This window comes from Geotrypetes seraphini, chromosome 10 (assembly GCF_902459505.1).
Source record: "Geotrypetes seraphini chromosome 10, aGeoSer1.1, whole genome shotgun sequence".
NCBI classification, from domain to species: Eukaryota; Metazoa; Chordata; class Amphibia; order Gymnophiona; family Dermophiidae; genus Geotrypetes; species Geotrypetes seraphini.
This window is the reverse complement of record NC_047093.1, coordinates 69,118,689-69,133,337: the sequence shown is the minus strand read 5'-3', so window position 1 is coordinate 69,133,337 and position 14,649 is coordinate 69,118,689. Positions and strand designations below refer to the sequence as shown.

Sequence of the window (14,649 nt, the reverse complement as noted above, 5' to 3'; positions counted from 1 at the left end):
TAAGTTATGCGCACATTGGGCATATTCTATAATACTGGGTCTAGCTTTTATGAATGCCTATGATCCGCCCATGTTTCTCCCCTTTTGAGATTTGTACACTTGAAGAGATGCATATAGAACAGGGATCTCAAAGTCCCTCCTTGAGGGCCGCAATCCAGTCAGGTTTTCAGGATTTCCCCAATGAATATGCATTGAAAGCAGTGCATGCACATAGATCTCATGCAAATTCATTGGGGAAATCCTGAAAACCCGACTGGATTGCGGCCCTCAAGGAGGGACTTTGAGACTCCTGATATAGAATGCACTTAGAAAGTTCTGAGCATAATCTCTAATTAGTGCCAATTAGCATTGGTTATTAGATGTTGACAATTATCAGTGCTGATTGGCTTGTTAAATTATGTTGTGTACGCAGATTGACTATGCACATTGATTTGCACATGCAGCTTAAGATGCCACAGACAGAACTTCTGATCTAGTGCAATAAAGTATTCCTGAACCTGTGGGTAGTCAACCCCCTCTCCCTGAGAATTTTTGTAGAGAATCTCATTAGCATTCTTTTATTCTGCCTCCCATCCTTCTGGCTGTCCTCCAATTCCTCAGTTGTCTCTCTACAAGCGAGATGGTAGGAACCTGCCTCTTTCTGCTCGTGTTTATTTTTCAATAAAATTCAGGGGGTTTTTTGCTAACCCGTTTGCGAGGCATTTTGGTGCTGCAGATTATCCCAATCTTGGATAAATCTGGCTGCGGGAGAGCACAGACTCAGAGGTCGAGGGTCTGCTTCCAAGGGACAGACTGTTTGGCAGTGCACCCACTTGGACTGCCTACACTAAAATTTTTGGAGACTCAGGGATTCCTTGGGCTCTCCACAGTGGGCTTGGGTGCAATCTGAGTTGCTTTGTGGTGATTTTTCCAGGATCAGGACTTTCCTCCCCCGATTGCATATATGAGGTCCAGTGCATATTGAGGTCTCCGGCCAATTTGTTGGGCCCAAGAGGCAGTCTGAAGACACAAGCAGTCTGGATTCCAGGCTTGTTGAGGCAGAAGTTCTCCCTGTAAATTGTTTGCGGCTTCAGCATTTGCAGCTCCCAGCACACAGCATAGCACAGTGAGTAACAGACTGACAGCCTGGAAAACAAAATCAAGGGAGTTGGGGTAGTGTTAAAAGTTCTTTTGGGGAGAATTATGTGGTTAGTCAGGTTCCCCCACCTCTAAAATCCCCAAATTGCTAGTTTTTGGACCCCAGTGTAGCTCCCTCAGGCTTTGGCACTAAAATCATTACCATCGTGGCCATGTTGGATTTCCCGATTTGAAAATAAAAACTTTTTATCTGTCTCAAAACACCCCAATTTTGCTTAAAAAGAGGTGTGATGGACTCTTCAGGCCAGGATATCTTGGATTCATTCCAGATTTGCAATGGGTCGGTGTCTGAAAATTGTCTGTATTCCACATGCTGTGTGGCGCATAGGGAGGAGTTGGAAGCCACTGGCATAGCCTTCTCTAATCCTTTGGAGGGTGTTAGTACCCAAATGGTGTTAGGGTCAGAATAAAAAGTCCAGGTTTGATTTGGAGAGCAGCACAACTGCGTCCCCAGCAAAGCACAGCCATGGCTCTGCCACAAACCCCCAGAAAGGAGCTCGTGAGCATCTGCAGGGGCCGTCTGGACATCCTAGACAGGAGTTTCCCACTGAATTCATCAATATGATGTTTGAAGTTTACATGATTAAAAAGGGCCATATAGGACCCTTGGGGATTGTAGCTATGCTGGCACTAGGGGTCTCCCCCCACCACCACCAAAGAGCACAATTCCTAAGCAACAATGCCATGCACAAGACAGAGAGGTCCACTCTGAGAGAGACTAGAATGAAGAGGGCTCCATTTCAATGCCTTTACTCTCCAAATCAGGGTCCTCTATAGCAGGAGATCCTGCTTCATCTTTAGGGGGGGTCAGATCTGGATCTGGTGGAGGTCCTTGATCTCGAAGAGGACCTGACCAGTCGCAGGCTGTAGCCTTCAGCACTTTTAGAGGTGATCACGGAATCCCTCCAGGAATTAAAAATAGAGACTCTACAGTTCTCTGCTATACAGTGCTCACTTATGAGCAGCACAAAAGCACAGACCATTTGTTTTCCCTCTCATCAAGACATTGCAAAAATGCTCACAGACCATTGGAAGTCCTGGAGGGGCCCCTTCAGGTGGCCAAAGTATATCTGATGGATGCTGAATTTTTATTGTATTTTATTTTTTTTTAATTTTCAAAATGTTTTATTGCGCAAAAAAATAAGCATACACAGGCAGAATGCCAACTGCATAAACAAGGAAACACTCCCCACAGAAACAACAACCACCCCCCTCCCCCACCCAACCCAAGCAAGTATATTGCCCACTCAAAACATGTAGGAAAAGGCCACCCACGGTCGAGACCAGTACACTATGCAAGGCCCCGCCATGCTCCGTAAGCACCCCATATTCTATAAAAAGAACCACAAGTATCTGTCCATAAAGCAGTCAATTTAGACATGAGATAGATATCATCCAGTTTAAGAAGTAGATCTGTCCGTGCTGGGAGAGCAGGCTGTTTCCAGAAGCGGGCCACACATAATCTGGCCCCCGTAGCAACTAAAGCCACAAAGTGGGCAGGATCACTATCCAGCCCCCGTGCAGGGAAATTAAGTAAGAAAACATCCATATGCAATGGTACAGGAGTATGCAAGAGCTCAGACACTAACCGTTGAACCATCTCCCAATAAAGAGCCACCCGAGGGCAATCCTACCAAATATGCACAAAAGTTCCCACCCCCCCACATCCCCTCCAACAATGGCCAGTTCCAAAAACAAACCATCGAAATAATTTCTCTGGAATGTAATACCACTGAAACAACATTTTATAGCCCTGCTCTACCAAAAGAGTGGCTAACGATACCCGCAGCAACTGACTATAAAGATGTTCCCATTGCTGCCGGTCAAGGGATACCCCCAAAAGGGTCTCCCATTTGTGCTCAAAGGAGCGAACTAAAGGGCGACTATAAAGTAAAGCTTTATACAAGCGGGAAATAAGTCCCTCCGCTGAGCCCAAGCGAAACACCTGCAAAAAGGCAGAGTCCGCTCCCGCCCACTCCGGAATCACCCTTCTGCGCAAAAAATCCCTAAGTTGGGAATAGGCAAAAACATCCGACGCTGGGAGATCATAGATATCCCTCAACACTGCAAAGGGGATCAATGTACCCTGAAGGATCAATTGACCTAAGACACAAAGTCCCCCAGTCTCCCAGCGGCGGAAAATCCCCGAGTCCCGGGCAGGTAAAAATCACAGAGCATATCTTATAGGGGTAGCATAAAAATAACGCTGTCTTGGGAACCATGTTCGACGCACCTGTCCCCACAATTGGAGAGTGCATGCCATACCATAGGGAGCCCTTTGCTGAACTTCCCGAATAGTCTCCAAGGGAAGCCATGGCAAAGCCGCCAATGGATAAGTAGTCTGCAATTCTCGTTCCAATGAAACTCAACGACGAGATGGAAAAGCCCAATGAAATAAAACATGTAGTTGAGCAGCCCGGTAATAGGTCAAAAAATCTGGGACTCCCATACCACCATGCTGTCGATCCCAATACATACGTTCACTGCGAACCCGAGCCGGCTTGTTTCCATACATACGTAAAAGCCCGACGCTGAAGTTGGAGTAAAAATTTCTTGTGGACTGAGAGAGGCAAATAAGAAAACAGATATAAAAAACGAGGCAAAAAATTAATACGTAATGCACTAATCCTCCCCATCCAGGACAAATGTAAGCCCTCCCACCGATCAAGATCATAAAACAATGATCACAATAAGGACGGGTAATTCAAGTGAAACAGCTCAGATAAATCACTAGAAAGTTGAACCCCAAGATAGCGAAGCGAAGGGGCAGCCCATCTAAACGGAAAGGCCCCCGTCAACCCTATTACTGCATCCGCTGAAAGAGAAATATTAAGAAGCTCAGATTTAGCAGCATTAATTTTAAATCCCGTTACCCGCCCATACTGCTCCAATACAGATAGCACTGCCCGCAGAGACACCATCAGGTGAGTAAGAGTGAAGAGAATATCATCTGCATAAAGCGATATCTTATATTCCTGCTCTCCCGAGGTAATCCCACGGATATCAGCATGCGCCCGAATAGCCGCAGCCAATGGCTCCATCACCAACACAAAAAGAAGCGGAGACAGAGGACAACCCTGGTGCGTCCCACGCTGAATCGAAAAGGGGATCGAGCATCGGCCATTAATCCGCAAACAAGCCTCGGGATCAGCATACAGCAAAGTCAACCAGCGTAAAAAATTACCCGAGAATCCCATGTGCCGAAGCTCCGCCTCCATAAAAGGCCAAAAAACCCGATCAAAAGCCTTCTCGGCATCTATAGAGAGCAATACGGAAGGGGCAAAGAAATGCCTGGCCGCCCAAATAAGATCTAACACCTTACGAATGTTATCCCCAGGGTGCCTACCAGAAATAAAACCACATTGGTCCCCATGAATCAAAGTAGGCATAAAACGTTGTAGACGGAGAGCCAAAATACGGGTAAACAACTTATAATCGACATCAAGGAGGGAGATCGGTCGATAAGAACCACACAGCTCGGGATCTTTCCCAGGTTTTAAAATCAGCGATACCGCCGCTTATCGGAAAGTATATGGTAGACGCTCCTCCTCCAGAAAAGAATTAAACAACCTATTTAAAGGATCCACAATATATGCTGCCATTTTTTTATAAAACAATGGGGAAAAACCATCCAGCCCAGGCACCTTATGGGCTGACAAATGTTGAATGGCCTCCAACACCTCCTGAGAGTGTATAGGGGAAGAGAGCCATTCCACATCTACTGCTGCCAACCGGGGCAAGCAAATACCCGCCAAAAAGGTCTCCACCTCTTCATCTGAAGCAGGGGACTCAGGGGTATATAAAGTGCGATAGTATTCCAAAAAGGCCTCGTGAATATCCGCCGCTTGCACCTGAAGCTGTCCGGCAGCATCCCTCACTTTAGTATTAATATGTTGGGCCTGAACCTGCCGCAGCTGTGTGGCCAACAATCGACCCGATCTACCTCCCCATTCAAAATAATGTTGCTTCCGCCGTTGAAGCACCCAGGCCATCCCCTCCAAGTCCAACTCCCGTAAAGCACACCGACAGGCCTCCCGGGCAGCCCTCCCCTCTAAAGTGGGCTGTCATTTATGCCTCCCCTCCAACCTCCGCAAATGAGACAGTAAGTCCAATTGACGCGCCATCCTACATTTGTTTCGATAGGCACCCCGGAAAATGCAACACCCACACAAGGTCACCTTAAAACTCTCCCAAACTCTCCCGTGCTAACCGCACCCGTATCATTAAAGGCAAAAAATTATTTAACATCAGATTCTAACAACGCCAGAGTAACGGGGTCAGTCAACAAAGAGTCATTTAGGCGCCAGGTGCTACGTCCTCCTCTATCTCGACCCACACTCCACACAAGAGAAATGGGGGCATGGTCGATGGATGTTGAATTTAACCAGTTCTTTGTTCCACCGAAAGTAGATTCCCTGGTGGCACAGGTTACCAAGCATAAGTCCCTTCCCAGTGAGGATGGCATGGTTTAAAGGATGCCCAGGATCACAAGCTGGATTTGTTCATAAGAAGCTCTTCGCGATCACGGCATTGAGTTTGAAAGCAGCTGCAGCAGCATGTATTGTCACCCAGGCTTGCCATTCCAAGTTGTGCTGTGATCCAGAAGCAATTGCCAGGGCTAATTGCCTCTTAGAGAATGGCACAGGGACACAATTTGTCCCTATCCCTGTGGATAACCGTGATAAAACATCCCATGTCATTCTTTAGTGCCTATCTTAACCTCAGTCCTTCTACAACAGTATTCTTCAGTGCAAGGCTTGAGGGTCAGCGGCTGTGCCCATTCATACTCTGATTCTTCCCTCTCTCCTTAAAGAATGACATGGGTTTGATTTCCTACTGTTAACCATGGGAATGGGGACAAATTCTGTCCATGTGTCATTCTCTAATCATCAGTTTCTAATGTCTGGAGTGGATCTTTACAGCATTGTGAGCAAAATGTCTGCTTATTCCATTTCGGCCCAAAGGATGTGATGGATGTGGGTATGGGATTCCTCCTCCAAGGCAACCTTGAGTAAATTACCATTTAAGGTACATTTATTCTTTGGGAAAAGGCCTGGAAGATCTTATGGCCAGTGTGCAGGATTGCATGTCAAAGTCTGCCAGACAGCAGACCTAGAGCCCCTAGGGTGTCAGGTTACAATAATTTTTGGACCGCCAGAGAATAGTACCAGTTCTTGGGAGGGTCTTTGTGCCAGAAATTTTTTAAGGCTGCAAACAAAGATTTGGAGTGGCCAGGCGCCCCAGTCTTCAGGATCCCGCTCCGCCACAATTCCCAAGAAGTTATGATGCAAAGCCATCAGCTGAGCGAGCCTCCATGCATCAGAGGGAAGTTAAAAGTCTATTGGGGAGCATGGGCGGAGATCACTACAGACCACTGGGTGCTGGACATTATACAGGAGGGGTACAAGTTTGAGTTCTTTTGTCCCCTCCTGGACCTGTTTCTGGACTCTCCGGCTGGGAAGTCAGAAAAAGTAGCCAAAGTCCAAGCAATGGTGTAAAGACTCCTGGATCTGGAAGCCATAGAGCCCTTAACAGAAGAAGAGTCAGACTCGGGCAAGATACTCGGTATACTTCATAGTGCCTAAGGGAGGCTCAGAAGACTGGAGGCCGATTCTAGACCTTAAAACGGCTCTTAAATGCCCTCAAGATACCGCATTTCTGGTTGGAGACGGTGCAGTCGGTGATTGCTTCAGTGGCGCCTAGGGAATTTCTCACCTCGCTGGATTTGACTGAGGCCTATCTGCACATTCCCATTTTCCAGAGCACAGGAAGTTTTTCCATGTCCATGTGCTGGAGCAACACTTCCAGTTTGCTGCCTTACCCTTTGGGCTGGCCACAGTACCACAAACCTTCACCAAGGTGATGGCTATAGTTGCAGCACACTTATGCAGAGCAGGTATACAAGTATATCCATATCTGGATGATTGGCTGAAAAAAACCCCAGACTGAATCTGAAGGCAAAATGGCCATGGAAAGAGTGATTCAGCTACTGCAGAAGCTGGTCTGGGTGGTCAACTTTCAGAAAAGCCACCTGGAGCTGACGCAGATGTAATGTAATGTAATTTATTTCTTATATACCGCTACATCCGTTAGGTTCTAAGCGGTTTACAGAAAATATACATTAAGATTAGAAATAAGAAAGGTACTTGAAAAATTCCCTTACTGTCCCGAAGGCTCACAATCTAACTAAAGTACCTGGAGGGTAATAGAGAAGTGAAAAGTAGAGTTAGAGGAAAAATAAAAATAAAATAAACATTTTAACAAGACAGCATTGATCTAAATACTTTGGAAGGTAGAAGAGAGGAGAGAAAGGAATAGAAGCAGAAGGGGGAGCCGTTGAACAGTAGAATTCTGGAGAAATTTAAATGATAGAAATAGAACAAAACAAAACAAAGACAAAAGGCAAAACAATAGATAAGATTAAAGATAAATCATAAGCTGGAAAGAAAAATAAAATAAAACTTTGTCTTCAATCCACGGTTTCAGCGTCAGTGATGAAGTGGAGCAAGTAAGTTTAGGAGATCTTGGAGTATCTGAGAGTTCGATTCAACACACAGAAGAACAAGCTATTCATCCCGGAAGCCCACAGAGAAAAGTTTATGCATCAGATACAGGAGTTTCAGAGCGAGACTGCTCCAATGGCCTGGCACTGTTTGCAGGTGCTGGGATCAATAGTTGCGACCATAGATGTGGTCTCCTGGGCAAGGGCACACTTGCATCCATTTTAGGATTTGCTCCTCTCTTGCTGGTGCCCGCAGAGGGTTTCACTCTAGCAGCAGCTGCCTTAGACAACAGAAACATGCCACAGTCTGGTATGGTGGTTAGAGCCTTAGTCTCTAAGCAGAGGAGTTCCCCTTCCCATCTCTGCATGGATGATCCTGACAAGGACAACTGCCTATATGGCTGGGGAGGCATTTTGCAAAGGGTGTCCAATTTGGGGATGCTGGTCCCCTTCTCAGAGGAAGTGGTTGATAACCGCTTGGAACTCCAAGCCATCCGCCTGGTATTTCATACGTTCGGAAGCATGCTGCAGAGCAAAGCAGTATGAGTTTTCTCGGACAATGCAATGGCAGAAGCCTATATCAATTGGCGGAGGCACCAAGAGTGCTACTCTACACTTGGAAGCCCAGATGCTGTTTGGATGGGCAGAGGCCCATCTCTCGGCGCTCTCTGCGGCACATGTGACAAGAGTGGCAATGTGCAAGTGGGTTTCCTCAGCCAGAAGACCCTAGATCCCAGGGAGTGGTCATTGTCTCAGAAAGCCTTTACCTGCATTGTGAGGCCGGGGGGGTACCTAATATTTAACCTAATGGCAACAGCAGCCAACAAGAAGGCGACTTGATTCTTCAGTCTAAGATACGAGCCAGGAAGCAAAGGTCTGGATGACCTGGTGCAACCTTGGCCAAAGGAGAGACTTTTTTACATCTTCCCTCTGTGGCCCATGATAAGCAGATTTCTGTGCAGGATCATGACTCACAAGGGGCTGGTGATTCTAGTAGCACCAGACTGGCTGAGGTAATTGTAGTATGCAGACCTGGTCTGTTCAAAGGGACCAAGATCTCAGACTTCCATGTCATCCCCAATTCCTCACAAAAGGCTTAATTGCCCTGCAGGATCCAGAATGCTTTGGTCTTACAGCATTGCTCTTGAGCATGCGGCACTAAGATGTAAAAGTCTATTTGGACAGTATGGTCTCCACCCTTTTAATATGTAGGAAGAAAGGGACTCTAACTGCAAATGTGAAAGCCTTGAAGTGCTTCCAAACTTGATGAGCTCAGAGGAGTAAGGACCCAAACTCAGCACTGATATCTGTGGTGCTTGCCTTTCTGCAGGAAGGTCTGGAAAAAGGCCTAGCAGTTTGCTTCCTGAAAGTTCAGATTGTGGAGCTCTTGGTTTTGGGCCTAGGATAAGAGCACCACAGCTGCACATCAGATGTGGCCAGGTTTTTGAAGGGCTCTTTGCACTTTAGTCCTCTGGTGTTACAGCCTTTTCCAACATGGAGTCTTAATCTGGTTCTATGGGTTCTGGCTTGAGCACCCTAAGAACCTCTAGAGCATGCATCCCTGATGGATCTTACAATCAAAATGGTGTTTTTGGTAGGAATTATCTCCGCCCGATGAGTGTCAGAACTGCAGGTTTTGTCATGCAGAGATCCCTTCCTCAGAATCTCAGATTCAGGAGTGGTCTTGCATACAATCCCCTCTTTCTTACCGAAAGTGGTTGCTAGCTTCCACATTAACCAAGAAGTGTGCTTGCCTGCCTTCATTCCCTCAGGATCAAGGAAGAGTGATAAGGTGTTGAAATTGTTGGATGTGCGCAGAGTATTACTGTGGTATCTGGATGTTATGAATGAATTTCGACTGTCAGATCATCTTTTCGTATTGGAGAGGCTGGCTATAAGGGCCAACCAGCCTTGAAATAGATCGTTACAAGATGGATCTGTATGGCCATTTCTTCAGCCTATATTGGAAGCAGAAAGCATCTGCCTATATCCATCATGGTGCACTCCACTAAAAGCGTGGCTTCCTCATGGGCAAAACCTTCAGCGGTATCCCTAGAAGAAATTTGTAGAGTGGCCACATAATCCTCTCTCCATACGATCACAAAGTTTTGCAGGGTGGACATAGCGGCCAAAATGGACTCCGCATTTGGATCATCCATTCTGTCAGCAGGCTCATCTCCATCCTAAACTCGGGGGACTGTCCTGCCCTAAACTTGGGGGACTGCTTTGATATGTCCCACAGGTTCAGAAATAGTGTTTGTCGCACTATAAGGAAAGATTAGATTCTTACCTCGGTAGTCTTTTTTTCTAGTAGACAGACATTTTATTCCTGAAGCCCACCCTCACAGATGTTCATTTCCCTGCTAGCTGCCTCGAATGTGCCGAGGAATACAGACATCTTGTTTCTTTCCTTTATCCAGGTTTAACAAGGATAAAGAGCATAACTGCTGCATTGAAGAATCTATGGTATATCCGTGGAATCTCCCATATTCTTAGGACAGGTTGGTGACTTGTTTGTTTTCACCTTATGTATTGCAAATGGTTAAGTTTTGTTTCATCTGTTATATATTACGTTAATGATATGAGCAGAACAGACGTTTCTCAGGGAGAGTCCCTGTATCCCTTCCTATTTTATTTTCTCTCCAGGGCTAACCGTCTGCTTTGGTACGAACTGAGGAATTGGAGGACAGCCCAGAGGGATGGGAGATGGAACAAAAGAATGCTAATGAGGATCTTTAGAAGAATTCTAGCAAGAGGGGGTAGATTACCTAGAGGTTCAGGAATAAAGTGTCTCTCTACTAGAAAGAAGATTACCGAGGTAAGAACCTAATCTTTACTTTCCATTTACTTTGTTTTCTTTTAGCAAAGCATCCTTTATAGTATGTCTTTCTTTTTTAAAAAAAATCTCCACAGGATTCTGAATTGAGTTTTGTAATATATATTGAATTAAAAATTACAATTTCTTGTACATTGTTTGAAGAAATTACTTCTAAAGAAGAGGTGAAAATATTTTAATTAAGTTGACTGCAGATAATACTGCTGAACAGTTAGAAATTAGTGACTGTTGTTCTTTTTCAGGGAGGACATCACTAGATTTGTAATGGAGTCTGGAACAAGCTCTTTTCGAGTGGATTTTCCTGATTTTTCCAACGTCATTTTGCAGAAGTTAAATCAGCAGCGCCAACTGGGACAGTTATGTGACATTTCTATCATAGTCCAAGGTCACCTATTCAGAGCTCATAAAGCTGTCCTCGCAGCTAGCTCACCATATTTTTGTGATCAAGTACTTCTGAAAAATAGCAGGCGAGTCGTTCTACCTGATGTGATGAATCCTCGTGTGTTTGAGAACATCCTCGTATCTACATATACTGGACGGCTGGTGATGCCAGCACCTGAAATTGTTAGTTACTTAACAGCAGCCAGCTTCCTTCAGATGTGGAATGTGGTAGACAAATGCACTGAGCTTTTGGAAGGAAACCCAACAGTCTTGTGCCACAAGTCAAACCACAGCAGTGATCACCAGTCCCCTAGCAGCAGCAACTACAATGGCCTCGTTGAAAGTTTTGAGTTTGGCTCTGGGGCACAGTCAGCATTTCAAAAAACAGAGGAATTAAGGGATGGAGAAAATGATGAGGAAAGCCCAAAAGATAATGAACTTTCATCTCAGCTAACAGAACATGAGTATCTTCCAAGTAATTCTTCAACAGAGCATGACCGACTTAGCACCGAAATGACAAGTCAAGATGGGGAAGAAGGAGTAAGTGACAGTGCCGAGTATCATTACATTCGACCGGTCTACAGTAAGCCTAGCATTATGTCCCATAAACGTTGGGTCCACATTAAACCTGAAAGATTTGATGTAGATTGTCAAGGTGTTGAAACACATCCTCCTTATGAAGAGCATCAAGTTTCAGACTCTATGACTATCAATCAGGTGGATCCCGCAAGCCAGTCGTCTGGCATCAGTCATGAGTTTGCTATGACCGACAAAAAAGTGGAAGAATTAGAGGCACATCCTACAAGAAACAGTTATGATGAGCAAATGGATTTCTATGGTGCTTCAATGGAACAGTTTTCCGGTGAAAGAGCAGATGAAAATCATGTTGATCAGAGCACAACAGCAGGGTGTGGAGATAGTACTGATATAGCCACCAGCATTCAAGAGGATCCCTCCCATTCTGGATTCTCTTCTATTGTTTACAAATTGTATCCCTGTCAGTGCGGTAAAAGTTTTACACACAAAAGTCAAAGAGATCGACATATGAGCATGCACCTTGGTCTGCGGCCATATGGCTGTGGTGTGTGTGGTAAGAAATTTAAAATGAAACATCACCTAGTGGGTCACATGAAAATCCACACTGGTATAAAACCCTATGAATGCAATATCTGTGGAAAAAGATTTATGTGGCGGGACAGTTTTCATAGGCATGTAACTTCTTGTACAAAGGCCTATCAGGCATCAAAGATGGACCAGACAATTACTGACAGCTAACTAAAGAAAATATGGCTGAAAACTGTGCTGTTGGTTTTTTTTTTATTGTTGAGGGGTTATCAGAATGGCCAAAATAAGCAATAAGTGAAAAGAGAAAAAAAAACGACTATGTTATTGCTTGGTACTTGCTACTGTGAGGTGGGTTAATGAAAATATGGGACTATTCTCTGTGCAGAGAATTTGTAGCAGCTTCAAAGTCTGGCTTCTGCCTTAGCGTGCACATTTCTCATATTGACAATCCAGTGTGTGAAGTTTGCTCCGTTACACTGACACATGTATTCCCCCGTTGAGTTGAATTTGCTTATAGTTAATCTACAACCAGATTTCTTTGCAGGGTGTGATAGATTTATATTGAACCAACATAAAAATGAGTCGCAGATGATGAGACTATTATACGAATCTGAACATGCTACTTTCATAAGTGGGATCTTATTCATCTGCCCAAGATGGTAGAATGCAAGGAGGGAAGGGGGTTGGGAATTGATCTGGCTTAGGAAAGAGGCCTTATAGACAGTGGGTATGTTGTAACTGGTCAGACTGGTGGCCAGTTAATCTTTTTGCTGTGTTTTAGAAACTCATGCACATCATCTCTGGAAAATTCTCATGTTGGTCCCATTGGAAGACATTACAGTTTGCAAAGAATCTGGGATTCTCCTGGACTAATACAATAATAAGAACTCTACTTGCAAGAAGTCCCAGATAGAATGTTTGAGGTGTATATAATAAGGGAATACCCTCTGACCAAGATAGATATCAAGCTCAATATATATATCTCAAACTCCTCACCTCTAATGTGTAATCCCTAGCTCCTCAGAAGTACCACCTGGGCTCAAAAGCTTTCACAGCCCTAGGCTTTATGTACTATCTCCTCAATGGAGCCGTTATCAATTTTTACTCACAAACTTTATTTTTAATTTTTTATTTAACAACCCTTCTAGCATATTTCAAGGGTACTTAGCTTTTAATTGTGGTCTTCTTTTGAGGGAAATAGGAGCCAACACGTTTCACCCATAGAAGGTTTTTTAAAGTCTTATTATCCCTTAGCAAGCTTTGTAAAGCTTGCTAAGGGATGATGCATCAACATTCAGTGGTCATATATGTTGGTGTAAAGCAGGGGTGCCCACACTTTTTGGGCTTGCGAGCTACTTTTAAAATGACCAAGTCAAAATGATCTACCAACAATAAAAATGCTAAACATATATATATTTATTTATATTTATATATATATATTTATATATATATATATATATATATATATATATATATATATATATACAGTGGTGCCTCACACAACGAACTTAATTCGTTCCAGGAGCAAGTTTGTTATGCGAAAAGTTCGTTATGTGAAACGCGTTAAGCGCAGTGACTGCGCGGAAGGATGCAATACATCGGCAGCGATCGTGGAAGCTCGGGCGACTTCGTTGTGTGAAACGAAGTTCGTTGTATGAATCATGACATGAAGTTCGTTGTGTGCAGCGTTCGCTGTGCGAGGCGTTCTTTATGCGAGGCACCACTGTATATATATACACACCGAGTGTACTTTGTATTTATGTTCAAATATTTTTTTATTATACAGCCCCCCTCCCCCGAAGGCCTGACCCCCCCCCGAAGGTCTGCACATTCCCCCTCAAAGGTTGACTCCCCCCCTGAAGGACTGCACTCCCCCCCCCCCCCGAAGGCCTACCCTCCCCACATCCATTTACCTAATTCCAGCAGGGAGCAGTCTGCAGAGAGGATCGCTGGTACTTTAGCGATCCTTGCAGGTTGCCATAGGCCTCAGGAGCTGTCTTCCCTCTGCCCCAAGCCTGTCTCTGACTTAGAGGAGGGGCAGGACCACGGCAGAGGGAAGACAGCTCCTGAAGCCTATGGCAACCTGTAAGAATTGCTAAAGTACCACCTGCCACCGGCCGTCTCCCATTCGTCCCTTTGGAGATCCCCACAGGAATAAGGAAGTTAAATTAATAGAATACTTAGGCACAGAAAAACAAAGAAATACTTCCAAGAACTGCCTGTCACAATGCTCATTAGTGGAACTGAATAAAAGACAAGTACAATGGATTTAGAAGGGGGACGATCCGCCCGGGTGCACGGCTTGGAGGGGTGCACAGCCGGCCAGGTCCGGGTCATCCTGCCTTTCTTTTCCCCCGGTCCGCGCTCGGGGCTTGCGCCTGCCTGGTCCCGCGCCGACGCTCGAATGGTGCCGTCAACTCCTGCGAGTCTCGCGATAACCAACAGCACCATTTGGGCGGCGGGTGCGAGCCCTGTGCGCAGACCGGTGGAAAGGAAGGGCAGGAGGACCCGGACGGCTGTGCATCCCTCCAAGCCGTGCACCCGGGGCGGGGGCAGACCGCCCCACCTCGGTACGCCACTGATTGGGAGGACGATTTTGGGGTTTTTAAAATTGTATATTGGGCAGCATTAGGCCTCGCTCTTACCTCAATCATTACAGGTGCTTCTATTTCTTGTGATGCGCTGAGCTCCGTCCCCCACCGACCTTCACCCCGCCCTTCCAGCACTC

General features: G+C 45.4%; 1 protein-coding gene across 5 annotated transcripts in view; it reads left to right on the top strand.

Annotated features, from left to right (window-relative positions):
• Positions 1-14,649, top strand: part of ZBTB43 (zinc finger and BTB domain containing 43) — a 116,018-nt gene that overhangs the window by 37,713 nt on the left and 63,656 nt on the right. For 3 of the 5 annotated variants that reach the window (XM_033959982.1, XM_033959979.1, XM_033959980.1), the window contains one exon: positions 10,718-12,933. The exons of 1 other annotated variant lie outside the window; for it this stretch is intronic. In XM_033959982.1, coding sequence (XP_033815873.1) covers positions 10,740-12,131 — 1,392 coding nt within the window. In that variant the 5' untranslated portion in view covers positions 10,718-10,739 and the 3' untranslated portion in view covers positions 12,132-12,933. Of the gene's footprint in view, positions 1-10,059; positions 10,141-10,717; positions 12,935-14,649 lie in introns of those variants that run through there. One more of the 5 variants, XM_033959981.1, reaches the window with a different exon arrangement.